The 27,963-nt window shown below is 39.2% G+C and overlaps 1 protein-coding gene across 3 annotated transcripts; it reads right to left on the reverse strand.

The window, feature by feature from the left end:
- Positions 1-541: 541 nt before the first annotated feature.
- GOLGA5 (golgin A5) lies at positions 542-27,860 on the reverse strand. 3 transcript variants are annotated; one of them, XM_081548156.1, is made up of 14 exons: positions 27,374-27,599; positions 26,494-26,529; positions 24,941-25,517; positions 19,847-20,074; positions 18,696-18,915; positions 18,133-18,256; positions 16,483-16,686; positions 12,562-12,732; positions 10,021-10,149; positions 7,494-7,592; positions 6,522-6,747; positions 4,429-4,534; positions 2,321-2,384; positions 542-1,014 (listed from the first exon to the last, which is right to left on the reverse strand). In XM_081548156.1, exons 1-14 carry the CDS (start codon positions 27,464-27,466, stop codon positions 934-936), a joined length of 2,358 nt encoding a protein of 785 aa, XP_081404282.1. In that variant the 5' UTR covers positions 27,467-27,599; the 3' UTR covers positions 542-933. The 3 variants fall into 3 exon arrangements, with proteins under 3 accessions (XP_081404282.1, XP_081404284.1, XP_081404283.1); XM_081548158.1 differs by lacking the exons at positions 26,494-26,529; positions 27,374-27,599 and adding an exon at positions 27,613-27,860 and having other exon boundaries at positions 19,847-20,071; XM_081548157.1 differs by lacking the exons at positions 26,494-26,529; positions 27,374-27,599 and adding an exon at positions 27,613-27,860.
- Positions 27,861-27,963: the final 103 nt, after the last annotated feature.

A 27,963-nucleotide genomic window follows, 5' to 3' on the forward strand; every position in this document is an offset into this window, starting at 1 on the left:
GACTAGGGGGGAGGGATAGTTAGGGGGTTTGGGATCGACGTGTACATACCACTGTATTTAAAAAGGATAACCAACAAGGTCCTACTGCACAGCACAGGGAGCTCCGCTTTGTGCTGTGACAGCCTGGATGGGAGGGGAGTTTGGGGAAGAATGGACACATGTATATGTATGGATGGGTCCCTTTGTTGTCCCCTGAAACTGTTACCACACTGTTGACTGGCAAAAAAAAAAAAAAAAAATAGTTTAAAAAGAAAAATAAAAGGAAGACAGCATGTGGGGTGGGGACGGGGAGGAAAGAGTGTATGAACCACTAATGCAATTCCAAGTGACACTGGCTCTGATTTCTGGCTCTACTTATGAACACCCATCTGGAAAGGTCTTGTTTAATGGGGATGAAAAACTATTGTTTTGAAAAAGAAAAATGCACAGTCAATTTTATTCACATATTTATAAAAAGATTTATACCAATCAGGTCTTTAACATGTAAAAAGTAAATCTACATTTGCAAAGTTAAATATATGAAAATACAAGGCAGACTGAATTATCAAAAAGAAAACATTTTATTTATATCACTAAATACAATTAGTTTCCCTGATTATAACCCATAATGAGTGTCACCTAAAATACAGGAAGCCTGTACAGAGGTGTCCAACCCCAGCATCTCTGTGTGTACATATATACATCGTGCTGATGACATCAGAAAAAGCAGAGCTGAGCTTGTTAAATTATTTTTGTTTCAGAAACTCTTACCATTCGAAGGAAATCAGAGGAAAATTTGGGTAGCAGAGTACTTGTATAATAACTTAAAAAGTTCAGTACTTGTAGTGATAAAATAATCTTGCACACCCCTCTCAGGAATTTTAGGCAAGTGATCCTTCCGCAGACCCCAAGTCTGGAGAAAGATGACCGATCACTGAATCAACCAGGCTCAGTTCATTTGCCACGTGGTTGGTCATGGTGCATTTCTGGCGTGTAAGTCAACAGAACAATCATGACCCAGAGGTGAAGCAAAGCCTAAAGAAAGAAAAAACCACCTACGGGTTAGCCAATGAACAAACCCTCCCTGAAGGCCCGCTGTGCAGTGCGCTGAGCGCAGGAGCCGTGTCTCACGTGTCTCTGTATTCCTGCCCTTGCTGTGTCTGCGACCCTGCAGGCACGCAGTACATGTTTACTGGAGAAACAAGGAAGAAACAAACGTACATTCAAGTGAGCTAATAAGTGCAATGAAGGGTGATAAAGAGCTACGATACCTACAGCATTCTCAGCTGAGAGGAGCAAAGTCGTGAACACACTCATAACACACACATCTACACATAACTAACCGATCAGGGGATTAAAATACAGAGGAGATGGCCTGATTAAAAGTGCTAGATATACATGATGTTGGTTGGAAAGGGCCTCTGTTGTAACAGAGTTATGGCTGATATTTTGAGAGGGAGTTTAGCCATGATCTGTGAAGAAGAGATGGGAATAATGTGTCAGGTTTCAGAGGCTGACTTAGGGTCCAGCATAGGACCTGCTGATCAGTTTTCACTAACTGCCTCACGGTGGTGCTGACGTGAGGAGGTTCCATGACAAAGCACCTCGCACACCAGATGTGCAACAACGCATCTCATGCTCATAGAGGGTGCCTGTGATCCTCATAATCTCCCGACCCAGATGTGGGCATATCCTGAATCCTTTCTGATGTTACTCAGGTTTTTTTCCTTTTGCTCTACTACCCATCCCTCTCATATTAAAAACTTTTTATTTAAAGGAGTAACTCTTCCCTCTAGTGGATCACAAGGAAATTTCTAGGTAAGCTTTTATTTCTTCTCAAGAAAACTGCCCGTCTTAGTTCAGTTCAACTACTATTAGAAATTCCCACTCAGAACAGTTAGTAGGTTCACAGAAGATAAGACAAAGCAATCCAAACTATGGTAAGCATTTTATTAGAGATAAGAAATCTAAAAGAATATACATTAACTTTGAGATCCCTTTAGGAAATAAAGCAAAATGTATGGAAATAAACTTTATTTCAAGATAAAAATGAAGTCAATTGTTTTGCACTGTATTTTTATCATTCGAGGGGCTTAGAAATAAAGGTTAACTATTAAACTGCACTACAGTTTTATTATAGGAAAAGCCTTTGAGCAATTTATTTTTTAGACATAATGAATTATTGACTTTACTTGCATACTCTAAGAAAAAAAAGTTATCAGAGATGAATTCTATCCTCTTTCAAAACTGACTGCTAAACATTCAGTTAAAAAGATGAGCAGCTGAAAAAAACTAGTTAAAAATCAAATGCAGCACTGTTTCCTCAAAAAACTTTACTTACCATATATATAATCACAAAAACTCGTGCGATGGGATATCTTCGGAGAAAAATTCCCAGACGGATGCTGTGCAAGGGGTGGGGGTGGAGAGAGAGGAGAGAGTTACACTCAAAACATATGTTTCTGTGATAATGTCTCATGTTTTTTGTTTTTAAAACTTTACTCATTTAAACTGTGTGGCCACCATAAGAGAAAGATTAATTTTGTTTTATAGCAGACTGTTAAATGATTACTTGTAATAACCATATAAAATATCATGCTGCTACTGCTAAGTCGCTTCAGTCATGTCCGACTCTGTGCGACCCCATAGATGGCAGCCCACCAGGCTCCGCTGTCCCTGGGATTCTCCAGGCAAGAGTACTGGAGTGGGGTGCCATCGCCTTCTCCTATAAAATATCATAGTAGTGAACAAATAACTTTTATCGTTATTTGGCGATTGCTAAACTTTTAGCACAAGCTACTTCTCTTAATTCTTTTTTCGATATTAATATTCTAGATCTATTTATTTTAAATAAAACATTTAAAAATTATTTTTAAATTAATTATTTATTTGGCTGTGCTGGGCCTTTGTTGCCTCGCGTGAGGTTTCTCTAGTGGTGGCGAGTGGGGTCTACTGTTTGTGGCATTGCGAGGGCTTCTCATTGCAGTGGCTTCTCTTGCTGCGGAGCACAGGCTGTAAGCACACGGGCTTCAGTTGCACCATGTGGGCTCAGTACTTGAGGCGCACAGGCTTAGCTGCTCTGCCGTATGTGGAATCTTTCTGGACCAGGGATCGAACCCTTGTCCTCTGCATTGGCAGATGGATTGCTATGCACTGTGCCACCAGGGAAATGCTAGATCTATTTTGTTTATTACTTCTCTTCAGCTACAACTGTAGAAAGCAAACTTTGTCCCTTTAGCAATCATTTTTCTCTTAGGAACCAAAGGCAAGTGTTAACACATGAACAGGAAAAAAGAGTCTAGTTGCAATTAACCTCTATATAGCTGATCTGGGAGCTTTTGCATGGACACAGACTTCTAAAAGGTTCAAAATTACAGAAACCCAGGTAAACACTTCAAGTAAGAGTCGGAAGCATTATGACATTCAGATCTTACTACTCATGCCTTTTTGCAACATTTTTTCCCTAAGACAAATACATGTGCAAATACACCTTTCTTCCAAGACCTTCTGCTTCTTTCATTATCCTTAGCACAATGCCTTGCACATATATTCTCTAAAAATTAATATGTATGTTGAATTACTCAATAGTTGAAATAGATGTGCTCAATAATTTGGAGATAGTAACTATGGCATCCAAAGCCCATAGCTTCAGGAACTCAAATTAGTAAATCGTCCTCCTTATTTTTAACACCATAGCTCCATTCTGACACAAAAAGGTAAGAAAAGATTGCTTTATTGTGCAACAATTCATTTAAACTATGTTTAATTACAAAAACTAAAAGGCCAGAGAGTTTAGCAGGTTATTTAGACATGAACTTTCTCAAAGTGATATACATACACTGGCAGAACATTTTCTTTATAAGGTGGATGACTGCTAGTATACAAATTTTTTTTTATAAATACACAAAACATATATATAAATTATGCTATTTATATAGTATATAGTAAAATCAGTACTATTCATTTGTATATATAGTATCTTTTACTCTAATCATTTGATAAAGGAGATAAAATGTTCAAATGGATATATTCACATGACAGAGGCTTTCTCAATGAAATTTAATGAATTTTGAAATAGAGTTTACTATAGAAAGGAGAGAAATGGCCTGGGTTAATCACCTTCAATAAAGTACAGGCACTGGCAGACTTCTTAAAGAAATTTCATGACGCTGAAATATCATGAAAGGAGTAAGGTAATCATCACTTTAATCATCAGCTTGGGAATTCCCCAGTAGCTCAGTGGTTAGGACTCCACGCTTCCACTGCAGGAGGTGTGGGTTCCCTGGCATGGGAACTAATCCCACAAGCCAAGTGGCGTGGAAGTAATTTAAGTAAGTAGGTAAATAAATGAATAACTATATCAGCTCTGCTGGACAGGACTCACTATGAAAACACTGGAAAATGTTATAAAAATACAGTCCATTGCTCATTGATACTGGCATGGCTTACCTAAATTGGTCAATTGAACTAGCAGCTTTGCGGACTTTCCCATACATTCCTGCCAGATTAGTTTCTGTGTCATTAAAAAGAACAGGAACATTTCGCAGACGCGTGCCTATTTAAATAAGAAAATAATTAATGTACAGACACCAAATCAATTTTCTAACAAAATTATAGTTGAACATACATTATATTGGGTTTCCCTCATGGTTCAGATGGCCAAGAATCTGCCTGCAATGCAAGAGACCTGGGTTCAGTCTCTGGTCAGGAAGATCCCCTGGAGAAGGCAATGGCAACCCACTCCAGTATTCTTGCCTGGGAAATCCCATGGACAGAGGAGCCTGGTGGGCTACAGTCCATGGGGTCACAAAGAGTCAGATATGCCTGAGCGACGAATACTTTCCCTTTCATATATTATATTACATTGGAAGAAGTTCTTAAGGCCAACTTTTAAGCGATATAACCAAAGATGAAAACATTTTTTAAAAAGTTAAAATATTTAAACTTCCATACCGACAAAAGTCAAAACTTAAAAACTAAGAAAATTATTTTCCCAAGAAATTATCAAAAATTAGAGTTTACCAAGCGTTGGCAAGAGGTAGCACTAATGGGCACCTTCTTCCTGGGCCAGCAAAAACGAGGCTGCACACTCTTTCTACAAAGCTGGTAACTCCCAAATCTGTATCTCCAGCCCAGGCCACCCCAAACTCCAGACTCGTCCAAGCACCCGTTCCATCTCCACGTGGGTGTCTGGCGGACACCTCAACCTAGTGTGCCCCAAACTATCATCCTGACTTCTCGCCCTGCTGCCAACCTTCTCTTCCTGCAGTTTCCCCCGTCTAAGTACATAAATACTCCATCTTTCCAAACGCTTTGACTCCTTTCTCTCAAACTCCACATCTGATCTGCCAGCAATTCTACCTGCTTCCCTTCAGATGAATCCTGAACCCATGCCTACCTTCTCCACTCTGGTCTGAGTCACCAACATCTCTCACATGGGTTAACACCAGGGCCCCTCCCTGGTCTCCCTGCCTCAGTGCTTAGTTCTCTGCAGTCTATTCTTGGCACAGCAGCCAGAGACATCTTGTTAAAATAGACAGGCCAGCTCAGCCACCCATCTCCAGGCCCTTCTATGGCTTCCTATTTCATTCGGAGCGAAAGTCTTGGCACAGCCCTCAACAGCCTCCTCCCAAGGTCTGCCCCGCTCCCTCAGTCTACTGCAGCTGCCCTGCCCCTGCACTGTGCCAGTCATACTGCTGCCTCAGGGCCTTTGCACCTGCTCTTCTTCTGCCCGGAATACTTTTTTTTTTGCAGATCTCTTCATAGTCTACCACCTTACTTCCTTTGAGACTTCAATAAAATGCCACCTTTTCAATGAGGTCTTCCTTTATCGCCCTATTTGAATTATTACTTCATCCTTACACCTGGCACCCTGTACATCTTTCCTGTTTAACTTCTGTCTTAGCATGCATCACCATCTCACATAACTTGTTTACTGTATGTCGCCTCCCCTGTAGGCCCCCATGACACCAGAATGTAAGATCTACAGGACAGAGATTTTGGCCTCTTTTGCTGATGACTATATTTCTGCAACAGCACCTGATATTGAGTAGGCACTTCGACTGAAATCTATACCAAAATCTTCAACATTCTTCTTGATCATGTATTTTGAGAATCTATACACTTCTCTACTTAAATTACAGAGCATGGATATACCCATGTGACTGACTATATATTAACTTTAATATTCACAGTTATGGTTTTTAAAGCAATTTTTACTTTAAGAGTCCTGAAAGCCCCTCTCAGGTGAATTATTTGTCCTCGACAGCCTGTGAAGTGTCCTTGGACCTCCTTCTCCAGGTTCCAAACCAGTGAGAGATATTAATCAGCCCGCTGTCAGTTCTCTAATAATCATATCAAACAGCGTACAGACCAAGCCTCACATCAGGAGAAAAGCGGGTGCTCTGCTGGATAAAACTTCTTTTTAAACAAAAATGTCTTTCTGTCACTTTTCAGATCATGTTTGAATCAGCAAGGTTGGAAATTAAAGCAATGAAATATTCCTTGGAGATTCCCCACCCTCTGCCTCCTTTTTTTTTTACCTTCTCCACTGTCAACTCCAGCCATGTTAATAGAAGACCCGTTACTACTGCTTCCGGCAGCAGAGTTCATCTGCTGCTCGAGGCGCTCCAGCTGGAAGACCAGAGAGTTCTTCTCTGTGCTGAGACTCTCCAGCATGGTCTGCTTCTGGATGAGAGTCTCAGTCAGCTGATGGAGTCGGTTTTCTAACTCAGACTGACTGCTGTTGCTTAACGTTTTATTGGTAAGCTGAAAGGCAAGGTGTTCATAAGATTATTGTAGCAAACAAAAGGCACAAAACACCACAGAGACCACATTACTACATTCCTGCAGGGAATCCGTGGCACTCAGTGTTCTCAAAACACTCAGAATTCTCAAAACTCTACAATTCTTTCACCATCTATAGAAGCAATTTTCTAACTGTTATTCAGGGGGTCAGGAAATCACTTTGGTGGGTCACAGCTGCCACTTACAAAAACAACAATAGAACGGGGTAGTACATAGAGGGCACAGCACATAGGCTATTATTTTGTGAAACTTCTGTTTTGGTTTTATATGTATAAGTGCGTGTGAGTGGGAGGCACATGTTATTTTTTATGTTTTGTATTTTCAGCTAAAAAAAAAGTCAGTAACTCTAATGAAAGACCTATTAGTAAGAAGACTTATCATTGGATTTTTCTTAGGAAACCACAATTATAATACTGGCAGTCAGCAAAACCACTGATGAGGTTAGAAGATATGAAACTCTAGAGTAACTAACTGCTCCTCGGAAGACTGGTTACAATATACTTGTGTAAGAAGCAAGCCGAAGAATAGAGCAAATGCAGAGTCAAATGGCATTAGATGAAAATTCTGTATCAGGTTGAAAATAACACATCATTATTCCAAAAATAGGACTCAGGTGAAAATGTAGGGGGAAAAAGTCTTAATCTATCCTTAAAAAAATATAGGTTTTACAATGACACCTTTTCCCAAGTGTGAATACTGTTTCATACCTGATTCCTGAGTTTTTGAATTTCATCTTCTCTATCTTTAATCCTGCTCTGCAACGTGTTCTTTGTTCGATACAGATCTTCTTCTATGTAGTGGAATTCCTACACAGTGAGGCACAAATGAACAAAAGCTAAACCAGTGCTCCCCATATCATCTCCAGTAACTAGAACAGTGCCCGACACAAAGTAAGCACTTCATCAATATGTGCTGCCTATATACTGAACAGACTTCAAGAGATATGATGAGAAGTTAACCCTTCAGCATGATGTATCCATCTGTATATGATGGACTATCTAAGCACAGGTTTTTATTAGTCATATGTTTCCTTTTTTCTTGGGTAGATTATTTAGAGACAGAGCTGCTTGATCATATGATTAAGTGAATGCCTAACACATCGGAAGAAAACCTGCTGAACTATTTTCTGAATGGTTTTCAAAATACCTGTACCATTTTGCATTCCCACAGGATGATGAGAGTTCCAGTTCTCCCACATCTTTTTCAACATTAGGTACTGCCAGTCTCTATAAGGGTGGCTATTATGAGGGCGTGTAGTGCAATCTCATTGTGGTTTCAATCTGCATTTCCCTGATGATTTTGAGCGGCTTTTCACGGGCTTATTTTTATTAGGCAGTATCCTGCAACTGTTTTGTTCCATCATTGATGAAACAACGAGAGAGGGAAAATAAGAAATACCTCCAAATTCACTAACAACTGCACCAAACTAGTTTGTACAATGAACACAATCAGTAAGAGTCAGGTCAGAATTAAAGAGTAAAGCGATGATAGGGAAGAAAGAGTAAATCATTAACTAGGCATCTTCAGAAGCATTACTTAACTGCAGACAAAGCAAAGGGGGCTGAATGAAGAAGCACACGTGATATGGACTCAACCTGCTCATTGCACAGGTTGAAAAAACTGAGATAATTGAGAAGAAAAAATGAGGAAGGTATTTAGGTAGGGGAATCGCAATTTACAAGAAGGTTTGCTGGTTTCTTTTAAGCTCTAGGCTAGCACAAAATTTAAGGCTGAAAGTACTTAAATTACTTTAAGGACTATTTGATCCCAAGATTAAGCACTTTCCATCCAGAACATCCGATTACTAAATAAACAGCCTAGAGCTACATTCAGTTCCACTTTCCTCTACTTAACTCCCTCATCATAGAAAAGGGCACTAGAAGTGGAGTGGTAAAACCATCGGTCATAATAAAATGAAAGTTATCTCACTAACCATCAAGAACATCAAATTCTTGCCTTTTAATATAGACTTAAGTAAATTAAAATGCAATTTCTGGAAGGACAGCTAATCTTATAACTAAATTATCTAAGCCAGTCCATGATGTACCCTACAGATTGTTACTCAGTGAATTTTTCTCTTACTACTCAGGAAACAATCACTTTCATAAGAAAAACAAACACATCTTTAAGAATAGAACCAGTTTCAGAAATGATAAATCCTAATGAAAAAATTCTTAAAAAGAATATAAATAGGCAAAGCTGGAAATGTTATAAGTGATGCACTGAGAAATATACAAACAGCTTTCTCTTTTGTAAAATGAAAAGCATAGTGATTTCATTGTGAAGATGAAATAAGATAATGTATACTAAGTACCTATAATAATGATGTTGCTGCTAAGTCGCTTCAGTCGTGTCCAACTCTGTGCGACCCTATAGACGGCAGCCCACCAGGCTCTGCCGTCCCTGGGATTCTCCAGGCAAGAATATTGGAGTGGGTTGCCATTTCCTTCTCCAGTGCATGAAAGGGAAAAGTGAAAGTGAAGTCGCTCAGTCGTGTCTGACTCTTAGCGACCCCGGGGACTATAGCCTACGAGGCTCCTCTGTCCATGGGATTTTTCAGGCAAGAGTACTGGTGTTACTCAGTAAATTATAAATGTCACGAATATTAAATATAGATTCTTATTGTGAAAATGTGGCTATAAACATGTTTAACTCTGCTAATACTGAAACTATCATATAAGTACATTAAAGTAATATAATTTGGCTTGGAGAGCAGACAACTGCTAATTGAATAATGAAATATAATTTTAAGCATGATTTGTAAAAAGAGCCTATGACAAGCATTTTTTTCTCAAACAGAAAGAGCAGTCTATAATGGCACTAATGTTGTATTTCTATTTCTAGTAAATACAATTTATTATTGTTTCTAGAAAGTAAAAATGTGATAAAATAAGAAAATCAACTGATGTTGTTAAGTGTTCTAACATACATACTCTGACAAGGAGACACAATAAATATAGACAGAGCAATAGAAAGAATTTTGGACTCTGGGACAGGAATCCTGGATTCTATTTTCTAATTAGCTGTATGATATTAGGCAAGTATCAAAGTCATTCTATGTCTCTAAGCTTCATCTGTTAAAACAAACAGTGAGGAGGGTGGGGTAGTAATAAGGTCGGAGGGACCTCTGAGCTCAAGCTCTAAGAATTTCAGTAAGCTGCTTTACTAGAAATCACCTCATGTGACTGCTGGGGAACAGTCTTCCTTGGGAATCCTTAAATCAAAAATCCGTACCTGCTTCTGTCGGTCCAATTCTGCCTCTAGTTCTTGTTTAGCTGCTCTCTGCCCAGCTATTTGGTCTTGCAGATCCTGTAACTGTTCTCTTGCTGATTCTGCTTCACTCACCTGCTGAGCCTCAATATCCTAAAAAGATGAACCTTACATGTGAAAGCGTGAAAGCAATAATGAACTGTTCGGCTCAGTATTTACTGAGTGGTCATTATGTGTCGTGAACGGGGCTCAGCAGGCGCTGGAGGGATAAAGATGAATGAGACAGACACAGCCTAGAAGGAGCATATAAACTGACCCTTCATCATGTAACACGGCAAACGGTGAGAAAAATGAACAGGATGCCGCGGCAGAAACCAGTTGGTTTAATGGGCATGAGCAGACCGCGGCTCACTGGGAGATTTCTCTTTCTGTTCAAAAGCTAACAATTTCAAGAAAAATAGAAATATAACATCAAGAAGAACTTCACTGCCTTAGTTCACTAAAACTGTAGATTATAATTAGTTTTTGTACATGTGTGGGTATCGGAAATCAACATACAGTAAAAATATAACTCTTTTTCTCATATCACCTGAGATGAGCATATTATTTTCTTTTTTTTTTAGCTCTATTACTATTCTCTGTTTTCACATCTTCCCATATTTCTCTTTCTAACTTCTTCCTTTGGTGTCACTATTCTCACTTCTTCAAATTACAAAACCATCTTTTAGACTATCTGCGAAAACCACTAGCGGCAAAGAACCCCGTATTTTCCCTCTATGGGGTAAGCCTAAGTCCACTCACATAGTACTACATAAGACAAAAACTGGCATCTCAATTTTGCTTTTCATCTTTTGGTACACTGTGTATATATGCTCATCTCCACAAACTCTGCACTTCACATATCATTTGAAAAGAACTTATAGATTAATGATACTCCCAGATAATCAAGGTAAAATACCCTTTCACACAACTGTGTGGACGTAGCAGGAAACAGCAATAAGTTAAATTATTTTTCCTTACCATTTTCGGGGTTAGTAGAAAGTAGACTAATTTTTGTTATCAATTTGACTAAATCAGACGAATTCTCAAGAGGTGGGCAGTGTGGTTAAGGGTACAGAGTCTGGCATGAGACAGACCAGGGTTCTAATCCTAGCTCTGCCACTTTACGAGTCACAGCAAGTTACTTTCCTTCTCCACACCTAGATTTCTTCAGACTGTAGAATGAGAATCCATTATCTCCTTCAAGGGGTTAAAAGAAGGAAGAAATGAAAGGATATATGTCAAGTGCTTAGTGCAGTGCTTGGCACATTAAGTGCTCAGCAAATGACAGCTACTACAATTACTAACAATTCTTCCATTTTGCCAGACCTAATACTATGGCCCTTGTTATCAGTTTCATAAACTTCTTGAGAAAGGGTAGAGATGTGTCAATGTCATCAGTGATGCTGGGGTAGGGATGAGATATTAAAACAAATCATATTTTCCATCTCACCAAAAAGACATAGAATATATGAAAAATATATATAAAAATATCAAAAAGTTTAGTGTTTATTCAATTTCAAATTCATGGGACCAAAGTCTTTGGAATTCAAAATTATTTATCGAAAAAAATCCTACAGTTTAAAGGATAATAAGAAAAAAACTCAGAAATAACAGCAGCTACTATTTACTGAGCCTGTTATGTGTCAGGAACAATGCGAGGCCCTTTACACATAGGTTCCCAATAGAACCTTGTTCTCAATTCACAGAGGAGAAAACTACGGCTCAGTGAGAGGTGGTAGTGCTGCCAGGTAACAGATCTATTAAGTGCCAAAGCCGGGATACAGGATCTAAGTCTAGATTGGACAGTAAAGCTTATACCCTAGACAAGCCAGCCCATTCTTACCACATCCACACTTTTCACTGTTGTTCATGTACATCTTAAAAAATCAATAATTTCCTAAGTTGATGCATGGATAAACACTCTTGGCAGACAGTTTTTTCTTTTTTTTTAAAAACAGAAGGCTCATTATCCCACACTTTATCTTTCTCATCCTCAGAGGCCCCTCCTACGTCAAAGACCCTTGTTTAAGATAAATAAGTGGCCCAATTTTACCTTCAGATTAAATATATTAATTACACATAAACAATAAATTATAAGAAAATGCATGAAACTATAAAAGATCATCCCTAAGCCCATTCTAATATTAGAAAGCATCCTTGTTTTAGAAGTAAACCTAAATCTAATTTGTTTTTAACCACTAGGATGTTAGATCCATAAAGTAAACATTCTGTCTGGCTCCCTGTGTAACTCTAAGCCTAGAAGATGCATGGCGCACGGCGAATACTTGGTGTTTGTTGAACGAATGAGTCAGGTTACCTATGCTTCTTATTCCTGTAACTGTAAATCGATCAGTGGACGAGAAGCCTGCTGCTTTAGATTCACTTCTATCTGGTAACTAATATCCCCACAGTTTCACACATTACTAATACCCTTCCCCCCAAATACAGAATCTGTCACCTCTCAAACTACTAATACCTGGGGGGAAACGGCTGTCTGTGAAGCTGCACTGTGATGACTCTTACCTGTAACTCCAATCTCAGCTGATGTATCTGACCCATCAGTTTCTGTATTTCCTCCCTCTGCGTCTCCTTCTCGTGCCGAAGTTCCTCTAGTTCCACGCTGTTAGCAGTACTGCTATCTAGGCCGTCAAAACCAGATCCTTCCTTTAAGCTGTTAATCAGTTTTTCTTTAGACTGTCATAAAAAAAAAAAAGAAGAAGCAAAGCAGAGATTAGCTTGTACACTGAATATCATCTACCACACACCAATTAAACCACAATGGGAATATTTCAATTAGATTCTCCATCAGAGAAAGTCCACAGAATGTTAAATCCATAGGGATAAAAATGAAACAGAGCCTTGCTGTATAGTGTTCTTGGACTGTAGTCCTCAGGACCATGTCACTGTTGAAAACATATTAACAAGAGTATTCTCAAACTTTCTCTTCATTCTTTCTTATGCTTTTTCCCTCCCATCATCTTCCACTCAACAAATATTTATGGAGCACCTACAGTGGGTTTGGCACTATGCTAAGTGTCCTGTGTAATAAAAAAATGTCTCTCACGCCAGATAGTACCCTCTGCCTTAACAATAAAAGAGAAGTGGCAAATATCCAACAGAAGGCAGTAAACACAAGCTGAGAGAAGGCTGGATGGAGGAAGATTACTTGCAGAGTTCTGAGCAGGAAAAACCACTTCTGGGGAAGAAAAGGCTTTACTTAAAAGATAGCTCCTATACTGGTCCTGGTTAAAAAGGCTAAGATTTTAAAAGGTGTACAGAAAACACAGGACAAAGCATAAAAATCCAAAAGCATGAGAGCCTGAATGTATTCTGAGATGTGGTCAGATAGAATGTTAGGACCAATTTTGGGGGGCCTTCAGATAACAGGCTAAAATGTTTGAATTTTATATGGCAGTCTAAAACCAATTGCCAGAAAGTGGAGAAGGGAGTGCTATGACCGGAGATGCGTTTGAGGAGGGTACATCTGGCAGTGGTTTAACGCAGCAGTTCACAAACTATGGTTGATGGACCAGGTCTGGCCTGTGGCCTTTTTTTGTACAGCCCACTAAACTAAGAATGGTTTTTATATTTTCAAAGGGTTATAAAAAACTAAAGACAAAGAACATGTGACAGAAACCATTCAGCCCTCAAAATCTACAATATGTACTATTTCACCCTTTACAGAAAAAGTCTGTTGATCCCCAGTATAAGGATGAGTTGGAAGAAGAGATTTGAGGTGGGAAGACTAGTTGAAAGAGTGCTGTAATCCAAGGCCAGTAACAGCAAGGACCATTGGTTCCTTCACCTTAAATATTAACTCTCCTCCATCAGAAAGTTTCTCCTTTTTATGTGGTAAAATTACAGGTGATGTCTGCAAGCTTTTCTGCATTTTTCAAATTTTCTATAATAAACAGGATTAGATCTGTATCTCCCTACCTCCATGTGGCTAACAAGCAGACCTCTTTACTGAGCTTCAGACCTGTGTTTCTGATGGCGTTCTTGATACTGTCACCTCAATGTCACATCAGCTTTGCAAACTCACCATAATTTATCATAATCTTCCACCCTAACCTGCTGTCTTTCCTGTGTTCCCTTTGGTAGTACAGGGAAACACTCAAACCAGAAACCTGGAATCATCCTAGATGCCATCTTAGATGTCAACTCTCCCCTCACCTTTTCATGGCTGCCACAGTTCTTACACCCAAATCTGATCATGCTGCTCAAATTCTCTAACACCTCTCACCCCCTACCATCACCTACAGGATAAACTCAAAATTCCTCTGCTTGGTATGCAAGGGTTTCCACCATCTGACATTGGCTGTTTTTGAGTCTTCCCTCCCATCTCTTGATCTCTAATACCTGTTGCTCTAGCAACAGAGAACTAGGTGGAGTCCCTTAAATACTCTATGTTCCCCTGGGCCCCCTTTACTCTGGCACAGGCTGTTCTATCTGAAATCTCTGCCCGATCCTGAGTCCTCCTACTCGTCCTTCAAGTTCCTCTTCATAGAGATCTCCAATGATGCCTGACATCTCCAGGCAGGTGTTAAGGGCTTCTTCCTTCAAGCTCCCACAGTGCTGCATCAATAATTTCATTATATCAATTGCCTCAGTGTCGCCCCACTAACTCGAATGCTCCCTTAAGAAAGAGGACACATCTTTTGAGCTCACTATCCTTAGCACTTATTATAGTGCAAGTGAAGAGTTAGGTGCTCAGTTAAGGACCTTTTAAATAAATTAACAAATTATTTTTATGTAACACAAATAATTATATAGAAGAGTTTGAAGGAGACAGATATATTTCATAGAGGTAGAAAAAAAAGCTGTTCCTAGTCAATAGCAGGCAGGGGCTAAAGTCGAAATGACACTATGGTTTCAAGCTTCATTTTCTAGGAAGACAGCAATATTATTTACCAAAACAGGAGGATGAGGGGGAAGCTGATGTGGGGTTTGCAATACCATATCCCAAGTAGAGAAGCACAGCAGGCATTTAGAACCCAGGTAGAAAGTTAGGGTTGGAGCCATGCTGAAGTCACATCAAGTGATAGAAGCAAGAGTATATGACAAAGCAAAGAAAGAAAGAATAACAAGAGAGGACAGAAGAAGAGCACCCAAGAGAAACAGCAGTAAAAAGAAGACAGAGCGGAGGCCGTACAAGTAAAATTACAAGGCAACTTTCAAGAAGGTAGGAGGGTTCACAGGGTCAAAACATTCTACCGAAATCAAAGTGGATGGAAAATAAGAGGACAGAAAGTATCTAGGTCATTAAAGACTTTTGAGAAGACAATTTCAGAAATGTAGTGAGGACAGAAATTACATGAAAGAGTTAAAGTTAACAGTTCTAAAATGGAGGAGACAGAACACTAATCCTGACAAAGTGAAAGTCACTCAATCTTGTCCGACTTTTTGTAACCCCATGGACTATACAAATACAGCCCACGGAATTCTCCAGGCCAGAATATTGGAATGCGTAGCCGTTCCCTTCTCCAGGGGATCTTCCCAACCCAGGGATTGAACCCAGGTCTCCCACATTGCAGGCGGATTCTTTACCAGCTGAGCCACCAGGGAAGCCCAGGAATACTGGAGTGGGTAGCCTATCCCTTCTCCAGCAGATCTTTCCGACTCAGGAATCAAACTGGGGTCTCCTGCATTGTAGGCGGATTCTTTACCAGCTGAGCATCAGGGAAGCCCTAATTCTGACAAGTGTGGCATTAAAAGAAAGGAGGACAGAGAAATGGATCAAAGTGATCGAAGGGGCCAAAAGCAATGTTTCTTCCACCATAGGTAAGGGTTTCAAGATCTGGTCTTTGTTCTTTCGACTAAGTAACCATGTGCTCTTGAGCGAGCTGAGCCAGAAGGCAGCAGAGAGAAAGACACAGAGGAAGACACAGGACAGACTTAATGGAGAATGGGCTTAAATGAGGCGGAAGGAATCAACGTACAGGCAGAAAAGTTATCCAAGGAGGGTAAAAAATGAAAGGACATGTCTTCCCTCTAATATGAAAGGCAAAGGAAAGAGAAGCTGAAAACCACATTAGGTGACTACAGTCTTGAATTAATTAAAGGGAAGGTGGAAAGGTGGGAGAGGAGATCTGAGAGCGGGAGGAGGCCTAGGCCAGTCGGTCTGAAAAATTCACAAGAGGATCAACAAGGGAGAATAGAACAACTGTTAAAGACACACACTGATATCATGACACTGGTTAAGGTGACAGGTGAAGACCTGAACTAGACAGTGGAAGGATGAATTTTTTTTCTTAAAAGGAAAAAAGTGGTGGGAACAGGAAACATTTCATCTTTTTTATAATATTTCTAAGAAGAACAAGACATCTGAAGTAAGCCAACCCAGTCAAAAGGAACGAAGCACCTCACAGATCTACAAAGAGCTTCAGAGTGTCTCTCAGTCAACTGGCCTGCCTTAACATTCACACACGTGCATCTCAGGCTTACCTGGAGTATTCGAGTAGCTTTTTGCTTATAGTCAGCTAATTCTTGCTTAGAGGAGTCCAAGTTGGACTTCAGCACTTTGACTTGCTGCTGCAGCTCATCCACTCTCTTCTTCTCATCTGAGTGTTTTCTTTCTGCCAGCGTAACTGCTTCTGCCAAATTCTGACGTTCCACTTCCATTTTATTAAGGCGTGCAGCAAACTCACTCTGTGGTAAATTTTTATATCATACTTATTATCATTTTGCTTTCAGAGCATTTACAACCATCCATTTAGATATCTTATGGGATTTATTAGCTCAGCCCATGAAACAGGGAGGTAAAAAAAAAAATTCTTCATTTGCTAGGAAGTGCAGCACTGGAACTCTAAGGCTGTGGTTCCCAAACATGGCAACACATCAAAACCAATGAGGAAGTCTGTTAAAAATACAGCCAAAAAAACAAACAAAACAGCCAACCAAGGCCTTCCCTGGGCTCAACTGAATTGAAATTTCTAAGACTGGGCTTAGAAATCTGTTTTTTAATCAGTTTCCCAGGTGAATCTGATCACTTGAATACCAGGTCTGATCTGATACTAACTGATCAATGAATAAAGGTCTACAGGAAACTAGAAAGTCTATTAGAAAACAAATGGAAGACACAGGTACACAGCTACATCTTCTCTAATATCATGGCTAATGTTTTTCCTTTATTTCAAACTGTCTACTGAACTATTCAATGTAATTTTTTTGGCATAAGAAACTTTAAAAGCACACTCTAAAGAACACAAGGTCTGTCCCTTACTAGCCTAAATTTAGTTCTGAGAATTATTTATATTTTATCCTTATTTTCAAAGGCTGTGTGTGTGTCAGTTGCTCAGTTGTGTCTGACTCTTTGTAACCCCATGGTCTGTAGCCCGCCAGGTTCCTCTGTCCATGGGATTCTCCAGGCAAGAATACTGGAGTGGGTTGCCATTTCCTTCTCCAGGGGATCTTCCCAACATACGGATCAAACGGTCTCCTGGCATTGCAGGCAAATTCTTTACTGTCTGAGTCAGAGCTGAAAAATCACTAAACTAGATGCAAAAATTCACTTAAGAGTATAATTCTAAATAAATATGATGTACAATTTTCTCTTACAATAACAGAACCAGATTAACTTGGAATCAGAAAAAGCTTAAATAAAAAGAATAAATGAGATGCCTCAAATTAGCTTTTAATCAAATAATGGTAATGCTTGTTGCACAATCAAATTAAATGAAATGATGTATGCATCTAATGATTACTAAGTGTTTTAAATTTTCAATATATAAAAGTAAATACATTTAGCAAGGATCAAGATAAATATCCAAATACTTAGTTTTTGTCACAGAAACAAAATTTTCTGAAATACACTGCAGAATTTTATTATAGTACATGTGCTATGAATAGTATAAACTGATTCCTCCTCATTCAAATGATAAAAAAGCCATGGGACTTCCCTGGTGGTCCATCAGCTAAGACTCGACACTCCCAATACAGGGGGCTCAGGTTCGATCCCCAGTCATGGAACTAGATCCCACATGCCACATCTAAAGATCTCACATGTCACAACTAAGACCCAGTGCAGCCAAATAAATAAGCAAATAAAAACAAATATTAAAAAAGAAAACAGAGCCCCACTGCCCCCAATCTAACCTGCATTTGTTTGTAGCTCTCCTGCTCTCTCTTCAGAGTGGCATCCGCTTCATGCAGTCGCTCCTGAAGAGTTTGCAAAGCTTGATTCTGCAGGCTACTACCCTCACTGTGATCCTGTATTATTCTAAAGGAAAATATATCACTTGAAATAACTTATTTCCACAGTATACAAGCGAAAAGGTAGAATAATTTTTAGAGCATCAGCAAATTAGTGCACATAAAAAGATGGTTTTGACAAAAACAGTCTTTGAGAAGTCTTTTTCCCTTTTAATGGACTGTAATCTATATTTTTAGGCATCCAAATACAAGCACATGCCGCATGTTATTGTATGTCAAAAGATTAATGACACTGCTCCTCAAATATTTTTAAATTCAGAATTTGCTAACAGTGCATCTCAATTCAAATAATATATCCATTTTTAATCACACACATTTCCAGCAATAGCCAAAAGCTACATTTTCCGAAGTGAAAATTTCACAAGATGGTATGACTACCATGTTTATCATTATGCACACGGATAAATATTCCAGCTCATTTTCTCATTATTAATAGAATTAGCTACCGTGATTTTTCACTCTGTAAGGCTTCCAGTGCTTCTGTGCGAGTATTCAGCAGCTGGTCAGCTTCCTGGAGTCTCACTTTCAATACAGCCAGCTGGGAATCCTTCGCAGCCACCGCTTCAGTCAGGTCATCGACTTGGGCTCGAAGTTCTCGAGTTATTCGATCAGTCTTTGAATGGTCAACATTCCACTTCTCGACTCTTGCTCTTGCTTTGTTTAATTCTATTTAAAAAAAAAACAAAGAAACGAAAAGAAAGAAGGAAATGTCACCATATAAGTAAACACGTCTTTCTCAGAGCACACAAAGGTTCTCCTTTAAATCCCTTTAGTACCTACTGCCAAAATTAGGAGCTTACAAATACATTTGAATTTTTTGCTACAAGAGGGATCTCCATTTTTCAAGGCCAATACTCATATCTTATATTACAGTTAGTTGGTTGGAAAGGGGCATGAAGTTAGCAGCTTTTCTACAAACGTTTTTTTCATAAAGCATTTGGGAGCCAAAACAGTAGACAGCAGAGAGCTCACAAGACTAAAACGGTCAGTGGATTTTGGGAGTTCTGCTATAGATATGAAAGAATGCAAATCCAAATCAAGGGTGGACAATGTATACCCCAGTAGGATCAAAAGAAACAAAAAATCTGAAGATAAACACTGGAAAGGAATCTGTTTCTTTCCATTACTGTGGCCAAAGAAAAAATGTGCTTTGAACCTAGAAAATTGGTGGTGCAGAAAGAGCAATGCAATACAGATCTCCATCCCTTACACACCATCTGTAACTGTAAGCCTGACAGCAAAACCCACTTTGTTTTAAATACAGAAGCAAACTGTATAGGGTCTCGGGGAAATAGGGTCTCTGGGAAATAGTTCTATGTCTAAATTAGTCTGGGAAAGAGTGAAGCTTCTGAAGTCAGTTTAACAAGTCTTAATACATCTTCCAATTCACGGTTTCTAAAGGATGACCAAATAAACCAGTGTTCTGTTTCAGGTGGATAATATGTAGCATTTCCAAATCTGGCTCTCTATTTCCATGAAAATACTATTCTACAAGTCTCATCCAGAATATTTCTAAGAGTTTAAATGCAATCAAGTTTTTAGTATATTTTTTGAAATGCTACATTCCTAACCCTGGATAATTTAGATAAAGCTCTACCTTCTTGAGTTTCCTTGGACCTTTGAAGTAATGAGGCCATTTCTTGATTTAAATTCTGAACTTCATTCCTCAATAACTGGTTCTCCAGGCGAAGGTTAGACAGTTCATGTGATTTGCCATCATCATTAGGCACTGGGTTGGGATCAGTACAGGCAGCATTTGATAATACATTTTCCTTTGAAGAATCTTCGTGGGCTTCATGGCCAGAATCTGAATCATGAGAGGCTGCTGTAAGAAAGCAAATACATCTTTGTAACATTGGAACACTCCTTATATATGCATTCATAGCTTACTGTGGTAGAATGTCTTCTGGTTCACGTTAACTGCTACACTAAAGCACCATAAAAAATTAACTTAAATTTGTATGAGACTTCTCTCTGATGAAATTTCATTCTCACACATACAGTCTTCTAGATTTCTAAGGACCCTCAAAGTCTGGATACAATGAATGAATAGTGATAAAGAACAGACAGAAGAATATAGTTCTGGGAAAGGGAAAAGCAGAGATAATTTATGTACTAGGGTTTAGATAAAAACGGTTTTGGTCTCCTTTTTGTCTATGAATCATTTTTGAAAACAAGGTTGAAGTTTCAACACTGAAAAATAATGGAAAGGCATAAAAGAAGAGCTGTGGGTTTCCAGGCAGTGAGTAATAACAAGTCAGGACAAACTGTTATACACCAAACAGGAATCTATATTGCCTTACCCAAAGATATACTTGTTAATTCAGATACTCACTGCTTTGGATTTATCTTGTTTCTAATTTGTTACTAAATATGATGCAAATACACTTTTCACTTGCTCCCCCAAAATTAAGTATGTGCTAAAAAATGAACCATATCTAAATGAAAAATTTTCTCAATATCTTTAGTGATCAAGGACATGCAAATTAAAACCACAACAAGAACCAATACACACCTGCTAGATGGCTAAAATTAAAAAGACAACACGAAATGCTGGTGAAGATATGGACCAACTGGAACTCATAGACTGACTGTTGATGGCAGTATAAGTGATAGACTGGGGAAAATGGGAAGAGTTTTCACAGCTTCTTATTAAACATGTACCTACCACCTGACCCAGTAATTCCACTCTTGAGTATTTATTGAAGAGAAATGAAAACATTTTCCCACAAAGAGAAGTACAAAAATGTTCACAGCCACCTTTATTCACAAAAACCAAAAACTGGAAACTACCACAATATCCAAAAAAGAGTGCATAAATTGTGGTATATCCATACTATAGTAAAATACCACACAATAAAAAAATATACTAATATACTCAATAACATGAGTGAATCTCACTAAAATGTTCAAAAAAAGAAGTCAGGTAAGAAAGTATTCACACTGTATGATCTCACTTTTTGCTGGCAAACATATGAAGTTTCAGAACAGGCAAGAAGTAATCTAAGGTGAAAGAAATGGTAACAGTGGGTGCTTGCGGGATGGGTGGGGAGATTAACTAGAAAAGGACATGAGGCACTCTCTGCGGCAAAGGAAATGTTCTTTATCACAATAAAGGTGTGAGTTCCATAGGTATAGCCATTTGTATTAATACAACTAAGATTTGCACATTTCAGTATATGTAAAAATGATGAGACAAAGGAAACTTGAATACTGACTAGATATTAGATTATACTAAGGAATTATTGAGGCTTCCCTAGTAGCTAAGATTCTTTACCAAGAATCCACCTGCAATGCAGGAGACCCAGGTTCTATCCCTGGGTCAGGAAGATCCCCTGGAGAAGAGAATGGCTACCCACTCCAGTATTCTTGCCAGGATAATCCCATGGACAGAGGAGCCTGGTGGGCTACAGTTCATGGGGTTGCAAAGAGTCAGACACGACTGAGCGACTAACACACATACAAGGAATTATTACACTTTTATGGTGATGATGGTGTGAATGTTTTTAAAACTTGTATTTTTAGAGTTAATAAAATATTTATAGAAGAAATAATATGAGATCTGTGATTTACTTCAAAATAATTTTGTGGTGGGTAGAGGTAAAGAAAGATTGAAAATGAGAGGGTATAAATTAAACCAGAATGGCTATAAGCTATTGATTATCATCGCTGGATAAACCGTTGTATGGGGGTGGAGGGGAATGATCAATCTCTACTTTGATATATTTGAAATCTCCAGAATAAAGATATTTTTAATGAATACAAAATGAGAGAGTTTTAAAAATCACTTTCAATTTTATAAGATTTTAAAAAGAAATAAAGTATATATCCAAGCCTATAAGATATATCTAAAGCAGTATTTAGAAGGACATTTATAGCCTTAAATATTTACATTAAAAATGAAAGAATCCACCCATCGTAAGAATTAAACAGCAAAATAAACCTAAAGAAAGCAGAAATAATAATAAAGACCAGAAATTAACAAAATAGGAAAGAAACACACTAGAGAGGCTTGACACGATCAAAAACGATTTTCTGAGAGAAACACTATAAACTACACTGTCAATAAATTTTTAAATGTACATGATGCTGAAACCCATCAAACTGTACACTTTAAAACTGTGTAATTTATTGTATATCAGTTATACTTCATTAGTACTGTTTAAAAAAAATAAGCATTTAGCACAGTGCCAGATATTGGTATTCCTCAGGTAGTATTTGTGATCAAGCTTTGATTTCTGCAAGGTTACTATAAATGATTAGTGTCTGTGTTAAAATTTCAGCTGTGACCACATTATTTTCCTAAAATTAAATAAATACAATCCTCCCCAAATTATATGAAATAGACAAATTCTTAGGAAAAAAATGTAACTTACCAAAAACAGATTTAAAAAGAAATGGAAAATCACTTGAATCAATAATTAAATCTTTCACTAAGAACACCCCAGACCCTAACGGTTTCACTCTTTCTCTAAGAACACCCAGACCCTAATGGTTTCACTCTTTCTCTAAGAACACCCAGACCCTAATGGTTTCACTAGTGAGTTTCAGCAAACATATACTGAAAGTTAAGTTTGGTTTTAGGTTTAAATAAAATAAATCAGCTGATTTGTATACCATATCACTATTAAGGAGAAAGATCATGATATCTCAATACTTTTAGGAAAAACTGCTAAAATTCAACATAAAAACTCAAACTAGAAATAAAGAGAGACATCCTTAACCTGATAAAAAGTACCTAGGAAAAACCTAACACAAACTGCAACAGTCAAAGCATTCTTTTTAAGACAAGGAACAAGACACACAATTGGTTTTCAAGTACTCACCAATGTAATAAGGCAAGAAAAAGATTTTTTAAAAAGATAAAAACATTTAAGCAGAAAACAGTCATTATCCACAGATGATATTATTGTGTTGCTGAAAATTTAAATGAATGTACAGAAAAATATGAAGCCTAAGAGGTGTCTAGGTTGCTGTGTATGTGTGCATGCATGTGTGCATATTTACATAAACTGATATATAGCAACCAATAGAAAGTAAAAAATTTCAAAGCATACTATTTATAAGAGTTTTTAAAAATATAAACTACTCAGGAAGAAAACTAACAAAAAGCATGCAAGACCTTTATGGAAGAAACAAAACCTTAATCAAAGACATCTAAAAAATAATTATACCATGGTAATAAGTTAGAAGAGTCTACATTGTAAAAATGCTGATTCTCACCAAACTATCTATATAGAAGCAATGGACTCTCAATAAAAAGACCACAGAATTTTTGTGGAACTTGGCAAGTTCTAAGATGCATATGGAAGTACAAAAGTTCCAACAATACCTATATCAAGAACTTCTATTCACTGAGACATAGAAAGAGGAAAAACATACGATAAAACTGGAGAAGAAAGAACTGTCATATACCTTCATATATAAAGAGTATCTATGAAGCAATAAGAAAAAAGACAATGCTTCCACAATACTCTGACCATATCTCAACTGCTGCATTTACTACACTACATGTAGATTATCTATATACATGTGTAAATCATCCAATAAACTATAACCCATTCAATTCTGTATCCTGGCCCATTAGGGTCTCAGTAAGCATTTGTAAAATTAATAAAAAAATAGTTGAGAAGAAATTTAGGACTGCTTGTACTTAAATCAACTGCCACTGCATGTGTCTGTCTTGAAAGCCCAAAACCCATCTCTTTACCACTTTTTGGTCTTGAAATACAAGAAAGATTTTGTTCACTAAGAGCCAAGACTATGTGGTGGTGGTTTAGTCACTAAGTTGTATCCAACTCTTGCGACCCCATGGACTCTAGACTGCCAGGCTCCTCTGTCCATGGGATTCTCCAGGCAAGAATACTGGACTGGGTTGCTATTTCCTTCTCCAAGGGATCTTCCTGACCCAGGAATCAAACCCAGATTTCCTGCATTGCAGGCACATTCTTTACCAACTGAGCTACAAGGGAAGCCCAAGACTGTGTAAGAGGCTTTATCATTTAAGAACACAAGAAGCTACCATGAACTACCAGCTCTATAAAGAATCCCTGCAAGAACTTATCACGTTCATTGTTGTTTTAAAATGTCTCCTAGGTATACAAATTAGCCAAATCATCATGTAAATATCATTTTTGCAGGTGAGAAGGTATACATTTTGAGATAATTTCATAGCAAATGAAACAACTGAAAACCAGAATTCTAAGTTTTTAGTTCACTACTAGGTCAATGCCTTCAACTCTTCCACTTGGATCAAAGTTCAGTTTCTTATGCTTTACTTTCAGGGAAGGCAGGGGGAAAAACACACCAAAAAACTCACAATCCAGAATGTAAGTGAAGTACAGCCTCCTGCCCTTTTTATAATACAAATGACAAAGAGAAATGAGTTGGAGACATTTCTAAACCCAAAATTATATGTTTTCTTCCCGATTTCAAAATTTTCTGGGTAAGTTACCCACAGACAACATTCAAAAGTCCCTACTAAAACTGTATATTGACTAACAGTGTTCCACACTGTCTCCCTTGCTCATACCACACATTTCAGAGAGCCTGCCCTTCTACCAACAGGGAGGTAACAAGTGCCTCCCCTGTCATCCTCTCAGATGATGACAAATGCCACCAGAACATTTTAGGCTATGATAACACATCCAGTTTGGTTAACTTTAAAACAAACAGAGGCCTAATTAACTACCGTGGCTTTGGCTCCCAGAAGGATTTTCTTCAACGGTTTTGACGGTAGTTACACTGGTGTTCACAGAACTGATGCTGGATGTCCGAGAACTCTGCAAGACAGGGGTTTTGGCCCTTTCTCTTTTGATTTCTACTTTCCCGGTAGGCTCCTTCTGGGAACTATTAAGAAAATCAAACAGCAGCTCATCATCAGGTTCTGACTTTTTTCTTCGAACAAACTGGGATGAAGGCCTAGGAGCAGATGCATTTTCAACAGGATGGGAGGTCTCCCCCAAAGTCCTAGATCCTACTTTCACATTTGCAGTCCCAGCTAAGATGGTGGCTTTTTGATTTCTAATGTTATCAGCTGCTGAGGAAATGTAAGTAGTTTTGGATCCCGTCTGGTAAGTCAAGTCCGTATTTTGCTGGTGAAGTTCAGAATAGTCAGTATTTTTGCTATAAATGATGTTGCTGGTGTTCTCTTTTCTACTGAGAGCTGTTGCAGCCCCTTGATCAACTCGGTTTAAAAGATCTTCTGCCTTTCCAGCTAGATCAGCAAACCAGGACATGATGGGAGCAGAATAATCCTGTTGGTGAACCTGTAAAAAGGACGTAAAAGGATCAGTGTGGCTGAACAGCAGAGCACAGTGGTTAAGACCAGCCTCTGGAGTCAAGACAGTCCTGGGTTGGAAAGCCTAACCTGTTTCTTACTATATAACTTTGAGCAAACTCTTTAACCAAAACACTTCACCTAGAAAACGAGGAAAATAAGTGTACTTATACTATTGGATGGTTTTCAGATGAAACAATACACTAAAAAACATTTTGAAAATGCCGAGCACATAGTAGGCGCTCATTTAGGTAGTTGTTGTTACCATAATCATAACTACCACTACTACCATCATTCCTATTTCAACAATGTGTAAATCTTAATGTAAAAAAGCCATAGAATGTCAAATAATATGGCAAAATTCCAGGACAACCAAATAAAAATAATTTTCTGAAGTTTGTTGTAAAGTGCTAAAACTTGAAGAAACTTCTGATTAATACAAAAGCTACTTCAACGTTAACTCCAGCACTATCATAGGTAATTTAGGTGTGCATATACACGTTTAAAACACACCTTCAATAATCTGGATTCTCTGTACCTACCGTATGCACATTAGGCTAAGTTCCAAATAAAACAAGATGATCGCATAGCCATTCATTTTGATACATACACTTGGGTACTTATCCAGTGCCGCAATGAATCAAAATAATGAAATAACTAGTTTCCATGGTATGGGAGAGTAGTATATAAAAAAGTCAACAACCATTTCTTGAATGTGCACACTGTTTCTTTCACCTGCGGTACTGGCATTCTTTCACAATTAACTCTTTCATTCTTGGTCTTCACTCAAACGTCATCTGCTTCAAAACCAGCTCTTTCTTCCCATCTAAATTAGGTTCTATCATTGTCTGTACACACACCATTCTCTTCCCTGACTGCCCTTCATGTTTTATATGTATTTTTCCCCCTATCTCTCCCTCTTGGGGAAGGAGAGGGTAGATAAAGGCCGGGTCTGTTTTGCTCACCAGTGAATTCTCAGCATACCGTAGGCACCATAAATACTGCTGAATGGAATTAATTTTTGTTAGATGCCCTGCAAACGTTATCTTTAACACACATAATTTTCACAACCACATTCTGTGTTAAGTAGCAATAACCCCCCCTTTTTTTCCCACAAAAAAAAGATGGGGGGAAGGGGAGGTTTAGAAAGATTCCAGAGTTTAGACAGCAGCTCAGACAGGCAAAATCTGTCAGCCAAACCCACTTTTAACTCCTGCCATCTCAATCTAGCTTCCCAGTACCCGAATAACCTCAAGGAGAAACTCACCCCCTAAACCTGTTCCTTACAAAACGGGATGATTACATGCCTGTGTATTTCACAGTTTATGTACATCAAATGAAAACGGAAGTGACATGCTCCCGAACATATAAAACTCCCTATAAAGTATGTATTATTCCCAAGTAAACACTGGTGGTAATTAGGGGGCAAATTATCTCTCCTAATAAGGCAATCAAAACATACTTAATAATTTCTTACATCTTGCCTCCCATTTTGAAGTTTTAAAGGACTTTCAAACAAAAGCCTGTGCCTTAGGACTGAGTACCCAATTGAATGTTAAGATGGGCCCCGGGCACTTCCTCCATGGACAAGAGAAAAACTCTAGCAGACTTCCGAGGTGGAATTCTGAAGTCATTCTGCCCAGTAAATAAATGGCACACACCGAGGTGAAGACACAGGGAGAGAGGGCGTGGGACGGGGATGGGTCGGCCGACGGCGGGGGCAGGGCCTGCTCGCCGGCCAGCTGTCAACACAGAGGAAGGGAGGCTGGGGGTCAGCTCGTCGGTCCGCTGTTGTCGGGATCTCAGGTAGGCGAGCCCAGACCCCCAGCTTTGCTTCCCACCCACTTCGTTGAGCCTCCGGAGGGGGAAGACGGGCCAAACCAGGCTGAGGTCGCGGAGGCAGGAAAGGGGAGGGCACCAAGCAACGTCCGCGGACATCCAGGGGGGCTCCCCTGCCTTCTTCTTGAGCCCCTAGCAGGGTGGAGAGACCAGGGTCTCCGCCAAGAGGCTGCTGCCCCTGCCACTAAGGCCGTTAACGCCCCAAAGGAACCCATCGGGCCGTAGGGCCCCCGCGGCCGCCTCACCTGAGGGCTCTGCAGCGGCTGCACCGCGGCCTGATCACCCTCCCAGGCCGCCCCTCCTCAGCAGCGTGCCAGGAGAGGGCTCAGGTTGAGTAGACCCGGTCCCCGACCTGCCACGGCCCAGCTACTCTTCCGGGAGACGTGGAAGAGCAGCGAGGACCCCAAAACAGAGTGCCTTCCGAGCTGCCTGAGCGGCCAGGAACCTAGAGCAGCCACCTGGAGGCGACTCAGGCGGCAGCGCCGCCGGCTGCGGGGTCCTCGCGCCTGGCCACGCCCTTTTTCCGCCTGTGGCGAGAAAGGAAAGGGGCAGGGCCTGCGTGCGTGTGACGTTGCTCGCCTCCCTGGGACCACGGC

This window comes from Giraffa tippelskirchi, chromosome 12 (genome assembly GCF_054371585.1).
Source record: "Giraffa tippelskirchi isolate mGirTip1 chromosome 12, T2T-mGirTip1v1.2.pri, whole genome shotgun sequence".
In the NCBI taxonomy this organism is placed as follows: Eukaryota; Metazoa; Chordata; class Mammalia; order Artiodactyla; family Giraffidae; genus Giraffa; species Giraffa tippelskirchi.